We start from the raw sequence: 17,068 nt of genomic DNA, 5'->3' as shown, positions 1-17,068 counted from the left end.
GTCGAAAAACTCTCATTTGATGTAAAAAAATCCTGTCTAGACATTCGACAGAGAGCGTTCTACATAATCTGTCAAACGTTCAATGCAATTTTGCAAACATCAGTGATGCATAAAAAAACTCTCATTCGATATTAGAAAATCATGTCTAGATGTTGGATAGTTAGGATTCCATGTTAGAAGAATTTTGTCAAATATGTGGATAAACCTAATGCCAAAAGCCCTTTGCCCGATATCCAACAAACAATTGCCAACTCGGTGATGAGTCAAAAAAATCACATCTGATATTGGTAAGTCCGATCAAATCAGTTGATACACCCGACATCCAACAAAAAGAAGACACATTAGTGCCCTGACATGGCATGCAGATATGAAAATAACACAATGAGATCCCAGAGATAAGAGAAATTCTCGAGTTCAGCACTTGTGAAAAACAAAGTTAGGTAAAACTTAAAGAGGAGTATTTCGAAACTTCTTTTGTTTTAAAAACATTTAAAACTAACACACGTCGAAATGGGGCAGATAACAATAAAATGTATTTTTGGACAAACAAAACTAACTATTAAATAGAATTTCACAACAAAAAAAAAACTCAATCCTACATGGAAAAGCTTCTCTTCACAATTTTAATGTATATCATGTGACAATTCAATTATTGAAAATAAAAGGATAATTCCTAACATAGTAGGCCATAAAATAGGGATAGAACCCAAAACTTGAAATGTAATTAATCTTGGAGTATTTTGTCGATCTTACAGTCAATTTGACCAAACAAACCCTCCACGTGGCTTAAAAAAAAGGCCAAACCATGTAGACAAAACTCTCTTAGTGAGGCTATGTTTTGAAAATCTTTCCATTGTAATGTATGGGAGATATCGCTCCAAGAACTTTGGACTTACTATTTTCTCACATGATGCTCAGTTAACATCAAATCTTTCGAGACTTAATATCTATGCCAACAATCGTGACAAGTTTCATCCCAAACCACGGTTTTAAGAATTGGTATCAGATTGGTCATATCGGCTTATTTGTATCAGAATCGACGGTGATCGAGATAGACAGATGATCAATATGGATCAAAGTACCAATGTGGTACATATATGATTTTTAATATAAAAAATAAAATTTTTGATATAGAATCAGACCAATATAGTATAATACAGTCGACACGTACTGGCATCAATATCGACGACAACCGATACCGTCACCAATACCATGAACTACATCCATGGTCTCAACAACTATTCGTAATGCTAAACATGATATGGATGGGTCAATTTATCACATGCAACATGGTGAGTTAATAGTTTTAGAGGGTGCATGAATGAAAGCATGCATATGTGAGAGAGAGAGAGAGAGAGAGAGAGTAGTTGTTGGCGAATACCTAACGGAGTCGGCATTGGTGACAGATTTGCGACGACTTTTATTGTCAAAAACCCATGTGACTAAAGGAAGCTCTCAACAATTGGCGATAAGAGTCTGGTTGAATTTACGGCAGAGGATAAGGAGGCCTTTAATGTTGGCCAACACTTGGCCCCGCCATGTATGGTGGTTATCTATACATACATGGCCCTAGGACAGAGGTCGACCTTTAATGGTAGCCAATACCATGCCATGCATGATGCTTATCCATATATTGATGGTCATATGTCATGCTCTTAGGAAAAAAATAGTAGAGATGCTGCATCTCTGCATGAAAGGTATGAAGGAGCAATGGGAGGTCATAAGTGGGCATGAATAACGAGGGAGAAGAGAAGGTGACCAGTTAAGGGAAAACAAGTGGAAGAAGAGGAGGGAAATGAGTTAGGAGTTGCAGAGGGAGTGTTAAGGAAAGCATGTATATGAGAGATGGGCAACAACTTTTGTTATTAGAATACCCATCTAACTAGTGGAAGCTCTCGGCAATTGGCAATCAGAGTTTGGTTTAAATTTGGACAGAGGCTAAGAAGGCCTTTAATTCTAGCCAAAACTTGGCCGAGCCATGCATGGTGGTTATTCATACATTCATGGCCCTATGTTAGAGTGTTTAAATTTGGGCAGAGGCTAAGGAGACCTTTAATGCTGGCCAATACCACACAATGCATAGTGCTTATACATACATTGATGGCCATATGTCATGCTCTCAGGAAAAAGGCAGGTGAGATGCAAAATCTTGCATGAAATGTGTGAAAAAGCAATGGGAGGTGGAATGTGGGGGTGAATAATGATGAAGGAGAGAAGGTGACCAGTTAAGGAAAAACAAGTGGAAGAAGAGGAGGGAAACAAATCAGGAGTTGCAGAGGGTGAGTGAAGGAAGCATCCATAGAGAGAGAGAGAGAGAGAGAGAGAGAGAAGAGAAAACTTGGTGTTGAACACCCGACTGAGTCAGCATTGCTGACAGACAGGCAGTGACTTTTGTTATTATAGCCTTTAATGCTACCCAACACCAGCCCCAACCATGCATGGTGGTTATTCATACATTCATGGCCTTATGTCAGAGTGTTTAAATTTGGACAGAGACTAAGGAGACCTTTAATGCTAGTTGTAAACACTGAATTTTGTCACCCCCCGGCGATGATGATAACAGGACACGGACAGACATCGGTATCTCTCTCAAGAAGGGCTCTTGTCCTTACATCTAAACCAAATTACCCTAACATCCCTAAAATGACTTATAAGACCCTTTTACCAAATGCTGGAGGTACTGCTCACCTTCCCCAATCACGGCGGTTCCGGTAGTCGGTTAGCGGGCCGTGGGGGTCTAGGGGAGCAGGCAGCCCCCTGCGGGAGGTGTAGGAGGGCGGGGTCCCCTGACAGAAAATTTTCTAAATAGTCAAAAAGGAAAAGAAAGCCCATAGGCCCAGACAGAACCCCAATACTAGAGGAGCCCATTTAAGGCCCAAAATCAAGGAAAATTGGCACTGCGCCCCCACGGCGCCGTGGACACTCCCACAGCACCGTGGGGACCCACCACGGCACCACTGTACTTTTTCCACGTTGTCGTAAAGGGGTGTGACATCAGCCTGCTGACGTCCTCCAAGGCGCCGTGGAGGACTTATCTGGCCCAGCTTGTGGGACACTCCCCCCTATAAATAGGTGGGTCCCCCTCCCTTGTTTACATAGTTTTTTTGGGCAGAGAGACCCTCCCAGCTCATTTTTTATCCTTTTTTCCCCTAATTCTCTCCCTCTTGAGCGTCTGTTGGAGCAAGACTCCAAAGGCATGGGTAGATCCTTCGATTACCCACTCGAGTAAAGAGCGGTTATTATCCCACAATTTCGTTATCCCGTCAGTGTACGGATAACGAAAAATCCCCTTCGTAGCTGTTATTCTGTCTGCATACAGATAACGAGAATCCTTTATATAGTCGTTGCTTTGCCCGAAGTGAGTGACAAAACCCATCTCATATAGTCCTTACTCTGTCCGACAAGAGAGAGGCAAGCCGATCGTCCGTCTCCACCTGAGCCGTGGGACATCGCATATTTCATATTTGGTGTATTTCCATTTATTTCTTGTATTTCTTGATAGGTATCTGTCTCTTTCCTTCTTATTATTTTTGGCATAATGTAGACAATTAAAGTAAATCGCTTTAGTGTACATAGTAAATGATTTCTTCATTGTCATAATTAGTGCATCATAACCTAGCCTTGCATGTTAGTATATGATATATTATTAAGGAAGAATATTCAAAAATAAGCATCTAGTAGAAAGATCGATTTATCTGGGCGAGGTGGGTGCCTAACACCTTCCCATTCTCGTAACTTGACTACTTACCCTGAATCTCTGACCAGACCATATGAAATCACGTAGCCCTTTCCGCTAACCCCTGATGGGGCTACACCCATTGGGTTCTAGGCCCTAATCCTAGGTGGCGACTCCATTTTTTTATGAAGTATGATCCCAATCCCCATGATGATATGTCCGAACGATATGCCGTTATTCATCGAAGTCAATCTTTGTCGCCATAAGGTTGAGGACCACGATACCTACACTGGCCAATATCATTACATGCATGGTGCTTATCAATATATTGATGGCCATATATTATGCTCTCAGGAAAAAGACAGGTGAGATGCGACATCTTGCATGAAAAGTGTGAAAGAGCAATGGGAGGGAAAAAGTGGGCGTGAATAATGATGGAGGAGAGAAGGTGACCAGTTAAAGGAAGACAAGTGGAAGAAGAGGAGGGGAACGAGTTAGGAGTTGCAGAGGTACATGAAGGAAAGTATGTATATGAGAGAGAGAGAGAGAGAGAAAATAGCTGGTGGCGAACACCCAATGTAATCAGAATCAATGACTTGATCAACGATGACTTTTTTTTTAGGAAATCAATTTAACTAGCGGAAGCTCTCGACAATTGGCGATAAGAATCTGGCTAAAATTTTGGCAAAGGCAAAGGAGGCCTTTAATTCTAGCCAACACCTGGCCCAACCATGCATGGTGGTTATCCATACATATATGGCCCTATGTCAGAGCATTTAAATTTGGGCAGAGGATAAGGAGACCTTTAATGCTGGCCAATACCGTACTATGCATGGTGCATATCCATACATAGATGGTAATATATCATGCTCTCACAAAAAAGACAAGTGAGATGCGACATCTCTGTATAAAAGGTGTGAAGGAGCAATGAGAGGTGATAAGTGGGCGTGAATAACGATAGAGGAGAGAAGGTGATCAGTTAAGGGGAAACAAGTGAAAGAAAGAGGAGGTAAACAAGTTACGAGTTGTAGAGGGTGTGTGAAGAAAAGCATGCATATGAGAGAGAGTGAGAGAGAGAGAGAGAGAGAGAGAATAGTTGGCGATGAACATCTAATGAAGTCGGCATTGGTGACAGATGGGCGAAGACGTTTGTTATTAAAAAATCCATCTAACTAGAGGAAGCTCTCGACAATTGGCAACAAAGTCTGGTATAAATTTGAGTAGAGGCTAAGGAGGCCTTTAATACTGTTCAACACCTAACCCAACTATGCATGTTGGTTATCTATACATTAGTGGCCCTATGTCAAAGTGTTTAAATTTAGGCAGAGGCTAAGGACACCTTTAATGATGGCCAATACCATGCCATGCATGGTGCTTATCCATACATTGATTGCCATATGTCATGCTCTCAGGAAAAAGACAGGTGAAATGCAGTATCTCTGCATGAAAGGTGTGAAGGATCAAAGGGAGGTGATAAGTGGGTAAGAATAACGATGAAGGAGAGAAAGTAACCAATTAAGGGATAAAAAGTGGAAGAATGAGGAGGGAAACGAGTTAGGAGTTGTAGAAAGGGCATGAAGTAAAACATGCATATGAGAGAGAGAGAGAGAAAGAATAGTTGGTGGCGAACACCCGATGGAGTCTGCATTTGCGACAGAAGGGCAGCAAATTTTGTTATTAGAAAATCCATTTGCCTAGCGGAAGCTCTCGACAATCGGCAACAAAATTCTGGTTTAAATTTAACCAGAGGCAAGGAAGGCCTTTAAGAATGGCCAACACTTGGCACAGTCATGCATGGTGGCTATCCATACATTAATAAACCCATATCAGAGTGTTTATATTTGGGCAGAGGTTTAGGAGATCTTTAATTTTGGCCAATAACATACCATGCATGGTTCTTATCCATATATTAATAATCATATGTCATGGTCTCACTAAAAAGACAGGTGAGATGTGGCATCTCTATGTCAAAAGTGTAAAAGAGAAATAAGAGGTGATAAATGGACGTGAATAACGATGAAGGAGAGAATGTGACCAGTTAATGGAAAACAAGTGGAAGAAAGAGGAGGGAAATGAGTTAGGAGTTGAAAAGGGTGCATGAAGGAGAGCTTGCATATGAGAGCGAGAGAGAAAGAGAGAGAGAGTATTGTTGGTGGTGAACACCCGATGGAGTCGGCATTTGTGACAGATGGGCGGCGACTTTTGTTATTAGAAGAAGTTCTCAACAATTGGCATTAAGAGTCTGGTTTAAATTTGGGCAGTGGCTAAGGAGGCCTTTAATGCTGGCCAACACTTCGCCCAACCAAGCATGGTGGTTATCCATACATTCACGACCCTATATTAAAGTGTCTAAATTTAGGCAGAGGCTAAGGAGACAACGTCAAACCATGTAGACAAGCCTCTCTTAGTGAGGTTGTGTTTTGACAATTTTCCCATAGTTATGTATGAGAGATATCGTTCCATGAGCTATTTATATAGGTTAGAAATTTGGGCCTATTATTTTTCTCACATGACACTTAGCATCAAATCTTTCAAGACTACATATCCATGCAGGTAGTCGTGACAAGTTTTAGCCCAAACCACGGTTTTAGGAATCGGTATCAGATCGACCGTATCGATTGTGATCGAGATAGATCTGTGATCAATATGGATCAACATACTGATATGGTACATGTATGATTTTTTAATAAAAATTTAATAAAAAAATAATATTTTAATATGAAACATGTCCAATACAGTCTAATATGATAGATACGTATTGGTATTGGTATCAATATCGACGATGGTCGATAACGTCACCAATTTTATGAACAAAATTCATGGTCCCAACAAAAATTCCCATTATGCTAAATATAATACGGTCAGGTTAATGTATCACATGCAACATGTTGGAATTATTCATTGTTTCCTTGGTTTCTTATGTAAAAAGGTTTTGTTTTTTTCTTTTTGGGCAAAAGTCTCACTCCCAATACTCAACAGTGGTTAGTTGGAACCAATGAGAGGGTAGGAGAAGATTCATTCCAGTAAAAATCCACATTTTGTCTAAAAAAAACAAAGTGTATGTGTGGATCCATGGCTCATTCTGTGAGAAGGCGTGAAAAAGGAATCTTCACTCTAGGTTTCTTTAGCATGTATAACTGTGCATGTTGTTCATTCCTGTGCGTGCTTATGTAGTTGGGTTAGAGTTGTTACAGTTTACCAGACTCTATTATAGTGTAATTATGGTATGGGCCAGAAAGTTATGCCTAATTGCATATGATTAATTGATGGGTATTTAACTTATGGGAAGCATAATGCCTGCCCAGTCCTATATTGATGTAATGGTTTTAATTTAGGGATAATTTTTTTTAAAAAATAATTGTTTATTAAAATTGCAAAGTTGTTTGATTCAACCCGATAGGATCAATCTATATCGGTACTGCCAAGACCGATATTTTTTTTTAAAACCATGCATGGTTCAGAATTTCTTGCATTTTGTAAGAATTTGGTTAATCTTAACTACACACTCTCAAGAAATCGCTACCATCTTGTTTTCCCGCTTAGGGAATGTTAGGAAAGTAATTTCAGTTATATGAGATTTTCATAATGGGACTAGGTCTAACCCACCTCTCTTCTGAAATAAAGAATAAAATAACCTCATTTTACGTGTGTACTCAAATTTAGAGTGCCATAATGAAAGTCAATTCAAGGAAGGTCATAATTAATAGGGGCAAAGAAAGAGAGAGAGGGAGACTGAAAGGTGTGATGCGTCATCTCTGCATAAAAAATGTGAAGGAACAATGGGAGGTGATAAGTGGGCGTGGATAGCAATGGAGGAGAGAAGGTGACTAATGGAGGGAAAACAAATGAAAGAAAGAGGAGGGAATCGAGTCAGGAGTTGTAGAAGGTGAGTGAACGAAAGCATGCACATAAGAGAGAGAGAGAGAGAGGGAATGGTTGGTTACAATGCTGACAGAGTCAGCTTTGGTGACAGGTGAGCGATGACTTCTGTTATTAGAATACCTTTCAATCTATTATTAGGAGATCCAACTCGCATCTTCCTCTTAAGGCAATCGATGGTTGTTGATTTATTTCATTATGCTTTTGGATATAAAGATTTTTCTGAAGAATTTCTTGAGTGTGTTTTGGTCCGAGACTAGGGGTGTCAACGGGTCGGTTTGGGCCAGTTTTGGTTTGGGTTTTTCGGTTTCGGTGTGACTTTTATAGAAATCGAAACCAAACCATTAAGAAATATTCGATTTCGGTGCAATTTCGATTTTGGTGCGATTTGATTTCATGTCGGTTTCGATTTATGATAACGGGTTGATATCGGTTTAGATTCGATTTGGTACCGGTTTTATATAACTAGTAAGGTCCTGTTAGTGCTAATTTTTCTTCTCTTTCTCTTTTAAGTACATAAAATATTTCAAATACAATGCATCTTTGTATCCTATGTCCTATGGCCTATGGATACAATTGGTTGGATAATCACTAACAAAGGATATGAGATAAAGTGAGAAACTATCACAACACATTTAGGGGGCAATGGGGCATTAGGCATTTACTGATTTACTCATTTATCGGGTTAGGTCAGTTCGGTTTGGATTCGGGCTTAACGGTTCGGGCTACCGGTGCACTGTCAGGCTAGCCCAAATCAAACCAAACTGTTTGCCTTTCTGGATCCACAAACCGAACTGAACCATTAAGAGTTCAGTCCGGTGTGGTTCTGGCCGATTTCATCGATTCGGATTGGGTATTGACACCCCTATCTGAGACAGTGGACAATATGTTTTTTCTATGGTTTGGTTAGTTAAAAAAAGCTCAATCTGATAAATTTAGAGGAGTTGTTTATGAGAATTGTATTGAGTCTATTGACTTTGTAAATTCTTCATTTTAATGTTTATTATATGGTTTCTTTCATCAAATTAAAAAAACAAAAGATTTTGCTTCCAAAATCCCAAAGCCATGCTTTCTAGAAAATGAAGAGAGAAGGTCTTAGAAGAATGAGAGCCTTTGGAGTTTCGAATAAGATAAGTTTTATTCAATTATGAGATGCAACCACTTTATCTTGTTGTTAGAGTCTATTAATTATTTGAGGTAAAGAACGCTACCAAGTAGCGTGGTTCATGACGTGGGGCTTTTCTGTAGTGTGATATAGCGTGTAGCGTATATTCGATGGTCTGTAGGGCACGGATACCCAGCCCAACAACCCACCTATGTGTTGGGCTGCGTACCCATGTACTACAAACCGTCGGATAGTACGCTACACGCTATGTCATGCTACAGAGGACCCAAACCTTGGTTCATGTGGATCCTGCGCCTAGAGACAGAAGTGAAACCCTCCATCTTTAATAGTCCAATGATCACATAAGCCAAAGTTTTGAGGTTCAATTCCCCATAAAAACAACCCGGATCGAGACCAAAAACCAAAGTTTTTTAACGGTTTAGTTTTGGTCTCACTCATTCTAAGATCAAAACCAATTCAGCCAGATTGAAATCGGGCCAAATCGACAGTTTGACACCCCTACTTTTTAGACATCTAATATATAAAGAAAAAAAACGCTACCTGGTCGAATGACCCGTGGGACTCCTACAGCTAGACACAAATACGCACAAAAGCATTACGCTTCTCCATGGAAAGACAGGAATCCTGCATAGATCGATGCCTACGCAGTGATCTCTTTCCCAATATATAATAATAAATTTTGATAGGATTTTATTATGGCAGTTTGCTAATGGGTTACCTGTCTACTTAACTGAAACCACCCACCGACGACCTTCATCCTTCATTGGAAGCAAGTGGGTGTTCAAAGAAAAATAAAGGGCTCATGGTTCAATTAAAAAAAATAGAGAAACCTCGTGTGAAATTTATGATTCATCTCAGCTAGTTTTTTGTTTTTTAGATGAAAATATCTCAGTTAGTTTTACCACATGATAAGATGAGACTAAAAATTTATAGATAAATAGACCCTAAGGTCTCTTGCTCATATATCATTTTTCAGTCCACGCAGAATTTATTATGTTCAAAATAAATCATTGAAAAATTTATAGCTACCAAGAGGTGTAATATACTACAAGGGGATGCAAGTATATATATGAAAGGTCAGGCCATTACATGAGAGGATATATGAATTTGAGTTTGAAATTTGATATATGGCCTTGTGAAAATAGTGGATTCTCGATCTCCCTGTAATATCTTTTATTTTCCTTTTATTTGAGTTTTCCCCTCCCATGAAGCTCTCTGCTTTGTGTTTTGTCTGGATTTGCCATTTCAGGCAAACGAACCCCTTTTTTGTGATCCAAGATCTGGTTTCGGTATTGGGGATCTATGTGGACAAAACAGAGGGGCCACCGGAGGCTTTTTCTTTTCTTTTTATTTGTGTGTTTGCAGGTGTTGCTGACTCTGGTGCTGATGGCACCGTGGTTACCATTGGCTCGATTGATCTAATGGCCATTCAATCTGCATCAACCACCTCCTGTCGCTGGACGACGCTCCACTCCCCGGTTTAATTATGCTAAAACTTAACTAGATGCATGGAATATTGAAGAAATAATATGACCCAATGTGTTCTTATGACAAATAGCATAAACTAATTGCATGTTAAGATTAACTAGAATCAAAAGGAAGAGGACAGAAAGATGGCCTGAGTTGAACGAGGTCGTTCTGTCCTTAAGACAGTATTTGCACTCTCCTATTACTGCAAAAGGTTGCAGCAAACCTGGCTCCCAAGATAAATCAGGCTGGATTGATTACTGGTTGCAGAGACAGAAATCACTTGAAGTTATCAGAGAATTGTATATGTGCTGGATTGAGAGATTTCGTGGCCAATTTATAGGCCCACAAGGCCTGCTCGGATGGGTCACACCCATTGACTCATATGGCTTGATCTGACAGGTCATGACTATTGGGCTGGGCTCTCATGGTTGTACGTGTGAGCTGCAACCATTGGGCTCAACGTTGAACCAAGGGTTGCACCCCCCCTTTGATCAACCACTTATCCAATGGTCGGATCCTAAGCACCCTTTGATCAGACACCGCCGATCTTGAAAAGATTAAGGCGACATAGTAGCGAAGTGCATAGTGCACCATCAAAGCGCCACATTGCGCCTCACGCACGTGCACGTGCTTGGACGGTCACCGTCCTTGCTTGCAAGTGTGCCGTACAATCTTTTCCAAACATAGCATGTGATAATAGCTCACAATCATATATAAACCAAAGAAAACATTTTTCCGTAACGGATGTGGGAAGTCTCACATCTATTATTTGGAAAAATTCCAACATTACAGAAAATAAATAAAATAAGACAAAAAGTTCTCTACACAACCATGCAACGTGCATGGTCTTGTCCTCTTCTCACAGTAGAGGGTTGAAATGACATAAACATCCCTATTTGACACTTCATCACTCGTCCCTTTTTCATGCAGTGAGTCGTGCATGAATTTTTTTTGATAAAAATAAATTTATTGAGAAGCACGTGGAAACTATATAGAAGGTGAAATACAAGATTCCATAAACCAGCAAGGTTTTAGTAATCGGTATCAATATTGGTCCCATGGTCTTAGTGCACCGTATTGGAACGGGTATCGGTAACCTACAAAATTGATACGATATCAATACGGTATCGGTATAGATCGGCTGTATTGGACAACTTTGCCTTTGATTCTCCTTTAAAAATGAGTTTTTTGATACTTTTACCCCTTGTTCGTACTATGCTACTGATACGGTATCGGTGAAACAAAATCGGTACATATCACCCGTATCGATACCTCAAACCATCTCGGTCCGTATCGAATAGATATTCCTATTTCCTTTGAAAAAAATATATTTTTTTTACATTTTTACCTCTGTTTGTACTGATCCACCGATATAGGATCGATCAAGAATCAGTATCAGTCTCCACCGATATTGATACGAATCGACCGATATGACCGATCCGATTCCTCATACCATGTCAACCTTTGTTTTTTTTTTTATAAAATTATACCATGTCAACCAACCACATCCATTAAATAATTTGGATATTCTATGATTCTATCATGAATATTCTGAAACAAAACCCAAACGCAAACCCACTACCTCCAAAAATATGTGAACAGAATTAGAAGACTTTTGCATGTATCTTTTCCGGATTCGAAGCCCATCACAAATTTGCTGATTCCAAGGCGGGATATATGCTTTGTTCTTGGAAACACCAATAGCCCATGAAGAGAGAAGGAAAAGGAAATTAAAAAAAAAAAAAAAAGAGAAGAAAAAGGGATTCTCCGTTTCTCGTTTCTCCTTCCTTATCGGTGACGGAAGAACTCTTCCATAAATAAATAGCAGGTCATGGACTCACGCCACTATAGGAAACAAACAGATTTTTTTTTTGGGTGGATAACCAGATTAAATAAAGATGAATATTGTTAGGTCAGATTTAAACGTTGAGACACAGAGAATTGCGGAAGAATCTCTTCCCCACTCACATTCTCACCCATAAAAGGCCGTTCTGCTTTCAAATCTTAATCCTTATAGATTTTTAATTGCTGCTTTACTCTCTGAAGGTGAGTTTTCAAATATCTTCTCTATGTACATTCTTCTTCTTTCCTCATCTGGATTTCCTTCACTATGATTTTCTACTTTCTAGGTTCTTTTACAATTTACAGGAAAAGAAATAATTTCTTCTTTCTCCTTCTATGATTGTGGATATCCGGTTTGTGATTTTAAAGATTGTCGATCTCATGATGATTTTGAAGAGCCTTTTTGTTTTCTAGGGTTTAAGGATTTTTGTGTTGTATCTTCGGATTTGAGATTGAGATCCCTCTTTCGTTTCTCTCAATCTCCTTATATATATTTTTTGGTTTTGCAGTGAGAAGAAGATAGATTGAGATAAAGGGTAGGGCTGTCAGGATAGAGGAGAATATCTTGGCAGCCCAATTTTCCATTTTCCAATCGTGAGCAGAGCACTCAGAAGTCAAAATCCACTGGTAAGACAAAATTTGAAAAGACATTAATACCCTTTGCATTTTCCTTAGAAGGCACCCCACACTCATTCTCTGTTCTCACCTCCAAGTCCAAGTCCAACTATGCAGGAGCCGTTTAACTTTTTGATGGCTTTGACCTTTTCTTCGCCGCGTTTAGTTCATGTGAAAAAGCTGTTTTTTTTTTCCTTCCCCTCTCTAACTGTCGCTTTAAATTTATTTGGTTCATACAGGTGATTCACATTGAAGAAGCTTCTGTGTTGTTGGGTTCATTAAAATCCTGTTAACTCATATATAAAGATTGCTTGATATTGGTATGAGACAATCCAATATTCTCAACTATGGGTTCCATGTCTGGAATCCTTCAAAGACCTCTAACTGCAGCGGCTGCTGTTGCCGTAGCTGCTTTCTCTGCTAATAATCTCACTGATAAATTGCCCACAACCAAGTCATCTGAACAGTCTATTACCTCAGAAACATCGAGTTCTTCTCATCAAAGTTCGGTAGAGGATTCGAGGTCATGGGTGTCTCGAGTTTCTGTCTCTAATCTCAGAAACTTGTCGTTTGCGACAAGGGTTCGGATTCCTGTGCCTACTATTAGATACCCAGTTCCTAATTCTGGTTTTTCAAACGTTCCCAGTTCATGGTTTGATTCGCTTTCGACTTCTGTTGCTTCTCCTCCTGTTCTTGTAACGTCGTATCAGTCTGCGGATTTGGCCAAACCCCCGAAGGCATCTGAGGGCATAAATCGCCCCCCTTCATCATCCTCAGAGGTTCTGTATAAATGGCATTTACCTGACCCAAATGCTTATGGGGCTTCCGATAATTCCGAATGCTCATCTACAAAGTCTAGAACAGTTGTGGTTTTACTTGGATGGTTGGGTGCCAAACAGAAGCATCTGAAGAGATATGCAGACTGGTATACATCAAGGGGGTTCCATGCCATTACCTTTACTTTCCCGATGTCTGAGATCCTCAGTTACCAGATTGGTGGGAAAGCTGAAGAGGACATAGAGTTGCTTGTGAACCATTTGGCTGGTTGGTTAGAAGAAGAGCACGGGAAAAATCTCATTTTTCATACTTTTAGCAATACTGGCTGGTTGACGTGAGTCTCTCTCTCTCTCTGTGACTGCTTTGATCTTTCAATTACTGCCTTCTAAATGTATGTTTAATTGTACATTGTGTAACAGTTACGGTGTTATTCTTGAGAAGTTTAAGAACCAGGATCCTACTTCAATGGGTAATATTAGGGGTTGCATTGTTGACTCGGCTCCTGTTGCAGCTCCAGACCCACAGGTAAAGGATTTTACTTTCTAAAAAATTTGTTACCAAGTTGGTAGGTGAGCATGAATATACTCAACAATTAGTGAAACAAATTTATCACTACCCTGTTGAAATGGTGTTGTGGCTTCTTTCATTTGTTCTCTAAGGGACATTGGAAGTTTGAGTCCTTGCTGAGACTACCTTGGTTATATATGCTCAAAGCCATGGCTACATTATATTCCATGCATTCACCTCTACATGGTCCCCTTGTATATTATTTGCCTGGTAGATCTACATCGAATTGCAGTTCCTTTGAGGCACTGTCTCTACACGGTGGTTCCATTAACCATTTGAAATGGATCAAATCTTGTGGAATTCAGTTTATTGATTGTATTGCTCCCTTTGCCGGTTCATTCACCTAATGTTTAATTTTTTGGACCTTTAGCCAATTTCTTTGCCAAGCTAAATGGAAAGTGGAATTCAGTTTTTTGACTTTGCTCTACTTATAAGTCTCTCAGAAATGAGAAAACTGACTTTGCAGCCCGTGTTTTCTCTGAGTGTCTTCACCACAAGTATAGGGAGGGGCATTAAGTCTTCCCTCCTCATTTGAACGCTTGTTTAAATAATGCTAATGTGCATATATTTTCTTATTTTATTTTCCCAGGTCTGGGCTTCAGGTTTTTCAGCTGCATTTTTGAAAAAGCAGAGCATTGCAACAAAAGGATTGGCTCATGCTGATTCTGGTGTTGAAGTCAGAGGTAGTGCCAAAAGTGAGGAACCCAAACCTGCAGTAACCGAAGCAGCTTTGCTGGTTGTTCTGGAGAAGTTCTTTGAGGTGGTTCTGAATCTTCCTAAAGTTAACAGGTAAATTGACCATTCCTGATTATGTTTTCCACTTATTTCCCCCTCATTAAATCTCTTTTTAGACTTTGTATGGTTGGAAGTGAAGCGAAGGAAAGGGAAATGAAATTAAAACAAAAAAAGATGGATACTTCTTTTAATTGTTACCAACAATGATTGTGTAAATAACTCAAAATTTTCTAGATATTGTAACTAAATTTTGCTTCACTTTTTAATCAAATTCCTTGGGTTTGAATAGAAAAGTTAAGAAACAACTTACTAAGATTATAACTTAGTACACAATTATGATTACAAAAGTTTTTATTTTCTTTTATCATGCATTTTTCACTCATCTATCATAACTCAACCAACACACTTAGTGTTGAATGAATGTGCATAAGGCAAACTTTTTATCCTTAGATAGTTTTCACTTATTTATCATAACTCAACCAACACACTCTGTGTTGAATGATGTGCAACTATCTTGCTATAACCCAGAATTCAAATCCTTCATTAACTTCTCACCTTAATTAATACTCTGTATTGAATGACACAGGAGGCTTTCTGATGTGCTGGGTCTGTTATCGTCAGATCAGCCAAGATGTCCACAGTTATATATCTACAGCTCTGCAGACAGGGTTATTCCAGCTGAATCTGTGGAATCCTTCATAGAGGAGCAGCGAAGTGCTGGCCGTGAGGTCAGGGCTTGCAACTTTGTCTCCACTCCCCATGTTGATCATTTCAGAAATGACCCAAATCTCTATACGTCTCAGCTCACCAAGTTTTTGGAGGACTGTTTGCTCACTTGTTGTAAACATTCTTCTTAAGTGAGAAAAAGTTGCATTTCCATTTTCCTGCCAGATCATACTTTCTATAGATGATATACCCATTCAATCTTAACTGTAATTTCTTCATTAAATTTGTTGTAGAGGTTATCCGATGCAAGGAAGAATGATCTCTACTCTTGTTTCTAGCTTTTCATTATATCTGCTGTACAAAACTGTAGAGCAATGCAGTAATATATTCAGGGGTGAACCCCATATTTCTTTGAAAATTTTAGAAACAATGATTTACATATTTTTTTTTTTTGCTTTTGTTATATTATTTTGATCTTCTGCCAAAAATAGATGATGGTTCTTTCTGGTACATTTATTTATTTATTTGGCGATAATCAAGAGAATTTATCAAAGAAAGCAAAATGAGGGGGGCAATCACTGCAACGTATACAATAATAACTCAGACAGCTACAAATGGACCAAGGAGGACCAAAAGATCAACAATGCAAAGAAAGTACGCCCTCAGCCAAATTGCCCCTAGATAGAGTTCCAGTCTCTGCAAATTTGTTTGATGCCTCCAAAATAAAGGTCATTAGCTTTTTTGTGGGGCTTTAAATATCCTTAGATGATTCAAATGCATAAAAAATCTGAAGTTTCATAGAGTTTCCCTTTCAGTATTAATCTTCTATGTTACAAGTGATATATTGAGCCACTGCCCTCACCAAAAAGTTCCTTGGTGACGATGTTAACCAATTTTGTTCCAAAGGAAAAAATTTTCCACCATTCATTGACCCAGAACCCTTTCAGTCATGCCCTTACTTTTCAGCCACATGGACTAATGATTTGGCATAATCATTGGATAGGTCTGGGACATGTTCATAGACCACTTGTCAAATTTGGTGACTTATCTCAATCTCCCCCACGTATTGCCTTCTTTTCCTTTGAATTTTTATTGGTCCTTGTTGAGTTCTTATACTTTCAAAATATTTGCAACCTCTATAACTACACATCATGTTACTAGATTGGGGGTCTGCGATTTTTTACCATTGATGGATTATGATGATGATGATGTGGACACCTCCACCAAATTTGGACCCCAAAAACTGCTGGCAGCTGTTCAGATTGTGATAGGAAGAGTTCTGGAATCCAGCGTGATGGAACTCCCCTCCCTCATTCTAAAAGAAAACATATTACTTGTTCCATGTCATGTATGTTGGAGATTTTCTTGTTCAGATCAGAATGTTTTTTTAGGGTTGCTTTGCTCCCTGACTGGTTATGCCTCTGTACAGATATCATAGGGAGTCATAATAGCTGTACGCATGATTTGTTATAAGTAAACAAGCTCTTTCTAATTCTCCAAGGGTTGGGGGGGGGGGGGGGGAGAATAAGAAAAGGAGGAGAACTTATGAAATGCACAAAATACATGTTACAAAATAACAGGGCTAGATTAAGCTAATATCTGGATCCAAAAGTTAGATGAGGCAATAAAAGTTAAAATGGAACATCGTGTGCCACTGAATCAAGAGGGGTGGAGGGAAAGAAATGAGAAATAAGAACTTTGTTGGTTTTAACATT

At 39.2% G+C, this 17,068-nt stretch overlaps 1 protein-coding gene across 1 annotated transcript; it reads left to right on the top strand.

Moving 5' to 3' along the window:
- Positions 1-12,868: 12,868 nt before the first annotated feature.
- On the top strand, positions 12,869-15,802 carry LOC122663682 (transmembrane protein 53-like). The gene is made up of 4 exons (XM_043859302.1): positions 12,869-13,719; positions 13,805-13,910; positions 14,542-14,741; positions 15,274-15,802. The coding sequence occupies exons 1-4, from the start codon at positions 12,956-12,958 to the stop codon at positions 15,542-15,544; spliced, it is 1,341 nt and encodes a 446-aa protein (XP_043715237.1). The 5' UTR covers positions 12,869-12,955; the 3' UTR covers positions 15,545-15,802.
- Positions 15,803-17,068: the final 1,266 nt, after the last annotated feature.

Source organism: Telopea speciosissima, chromosome 6 (assembly GCF_018873765.1).
Source record: "Telopea speciosissima isolate NSW1024214 ecotype Mountain lineage chromosome 6, Tspe_v1, whole genome shotgun sequence".
In the NCBI taxonomy this organism is placed as follows: Eukaryota; Viridiplantae; Streptophyta; class Magnoliopsida; order Proteales; family Proteaceae; genus Telopea; species Telopea speciosissima.
This window is presented reverse-complemented; position numbering and strand designations above follow the sequence as displayed.

Bases quoted from the DNA above. Each gene is read 5' to 3' on its own strand.
- LOC122663682 (XM_043859302.1), top strand. From the start codon at position 12,956: ATGGGTTCCATGTCTGGAATCCTTCAAAGACCTCTAACTGCAGCGGCT. The intron at 13,720-13,804 runs GTGAGTCTCTCT...ATTGTGTAACAG, and splicing joins AGCAATACTGGCTGGTTGAC to TTACGGTGTTATTCTTGAGA. The intron at 13,911-14,541 runs GTAAAGGATTTT...TTATTTTCCCAG, and splicing joins TTGCAGCTCCAGACCCACAG to GTCTGGGCTTCAGGTTTTTC.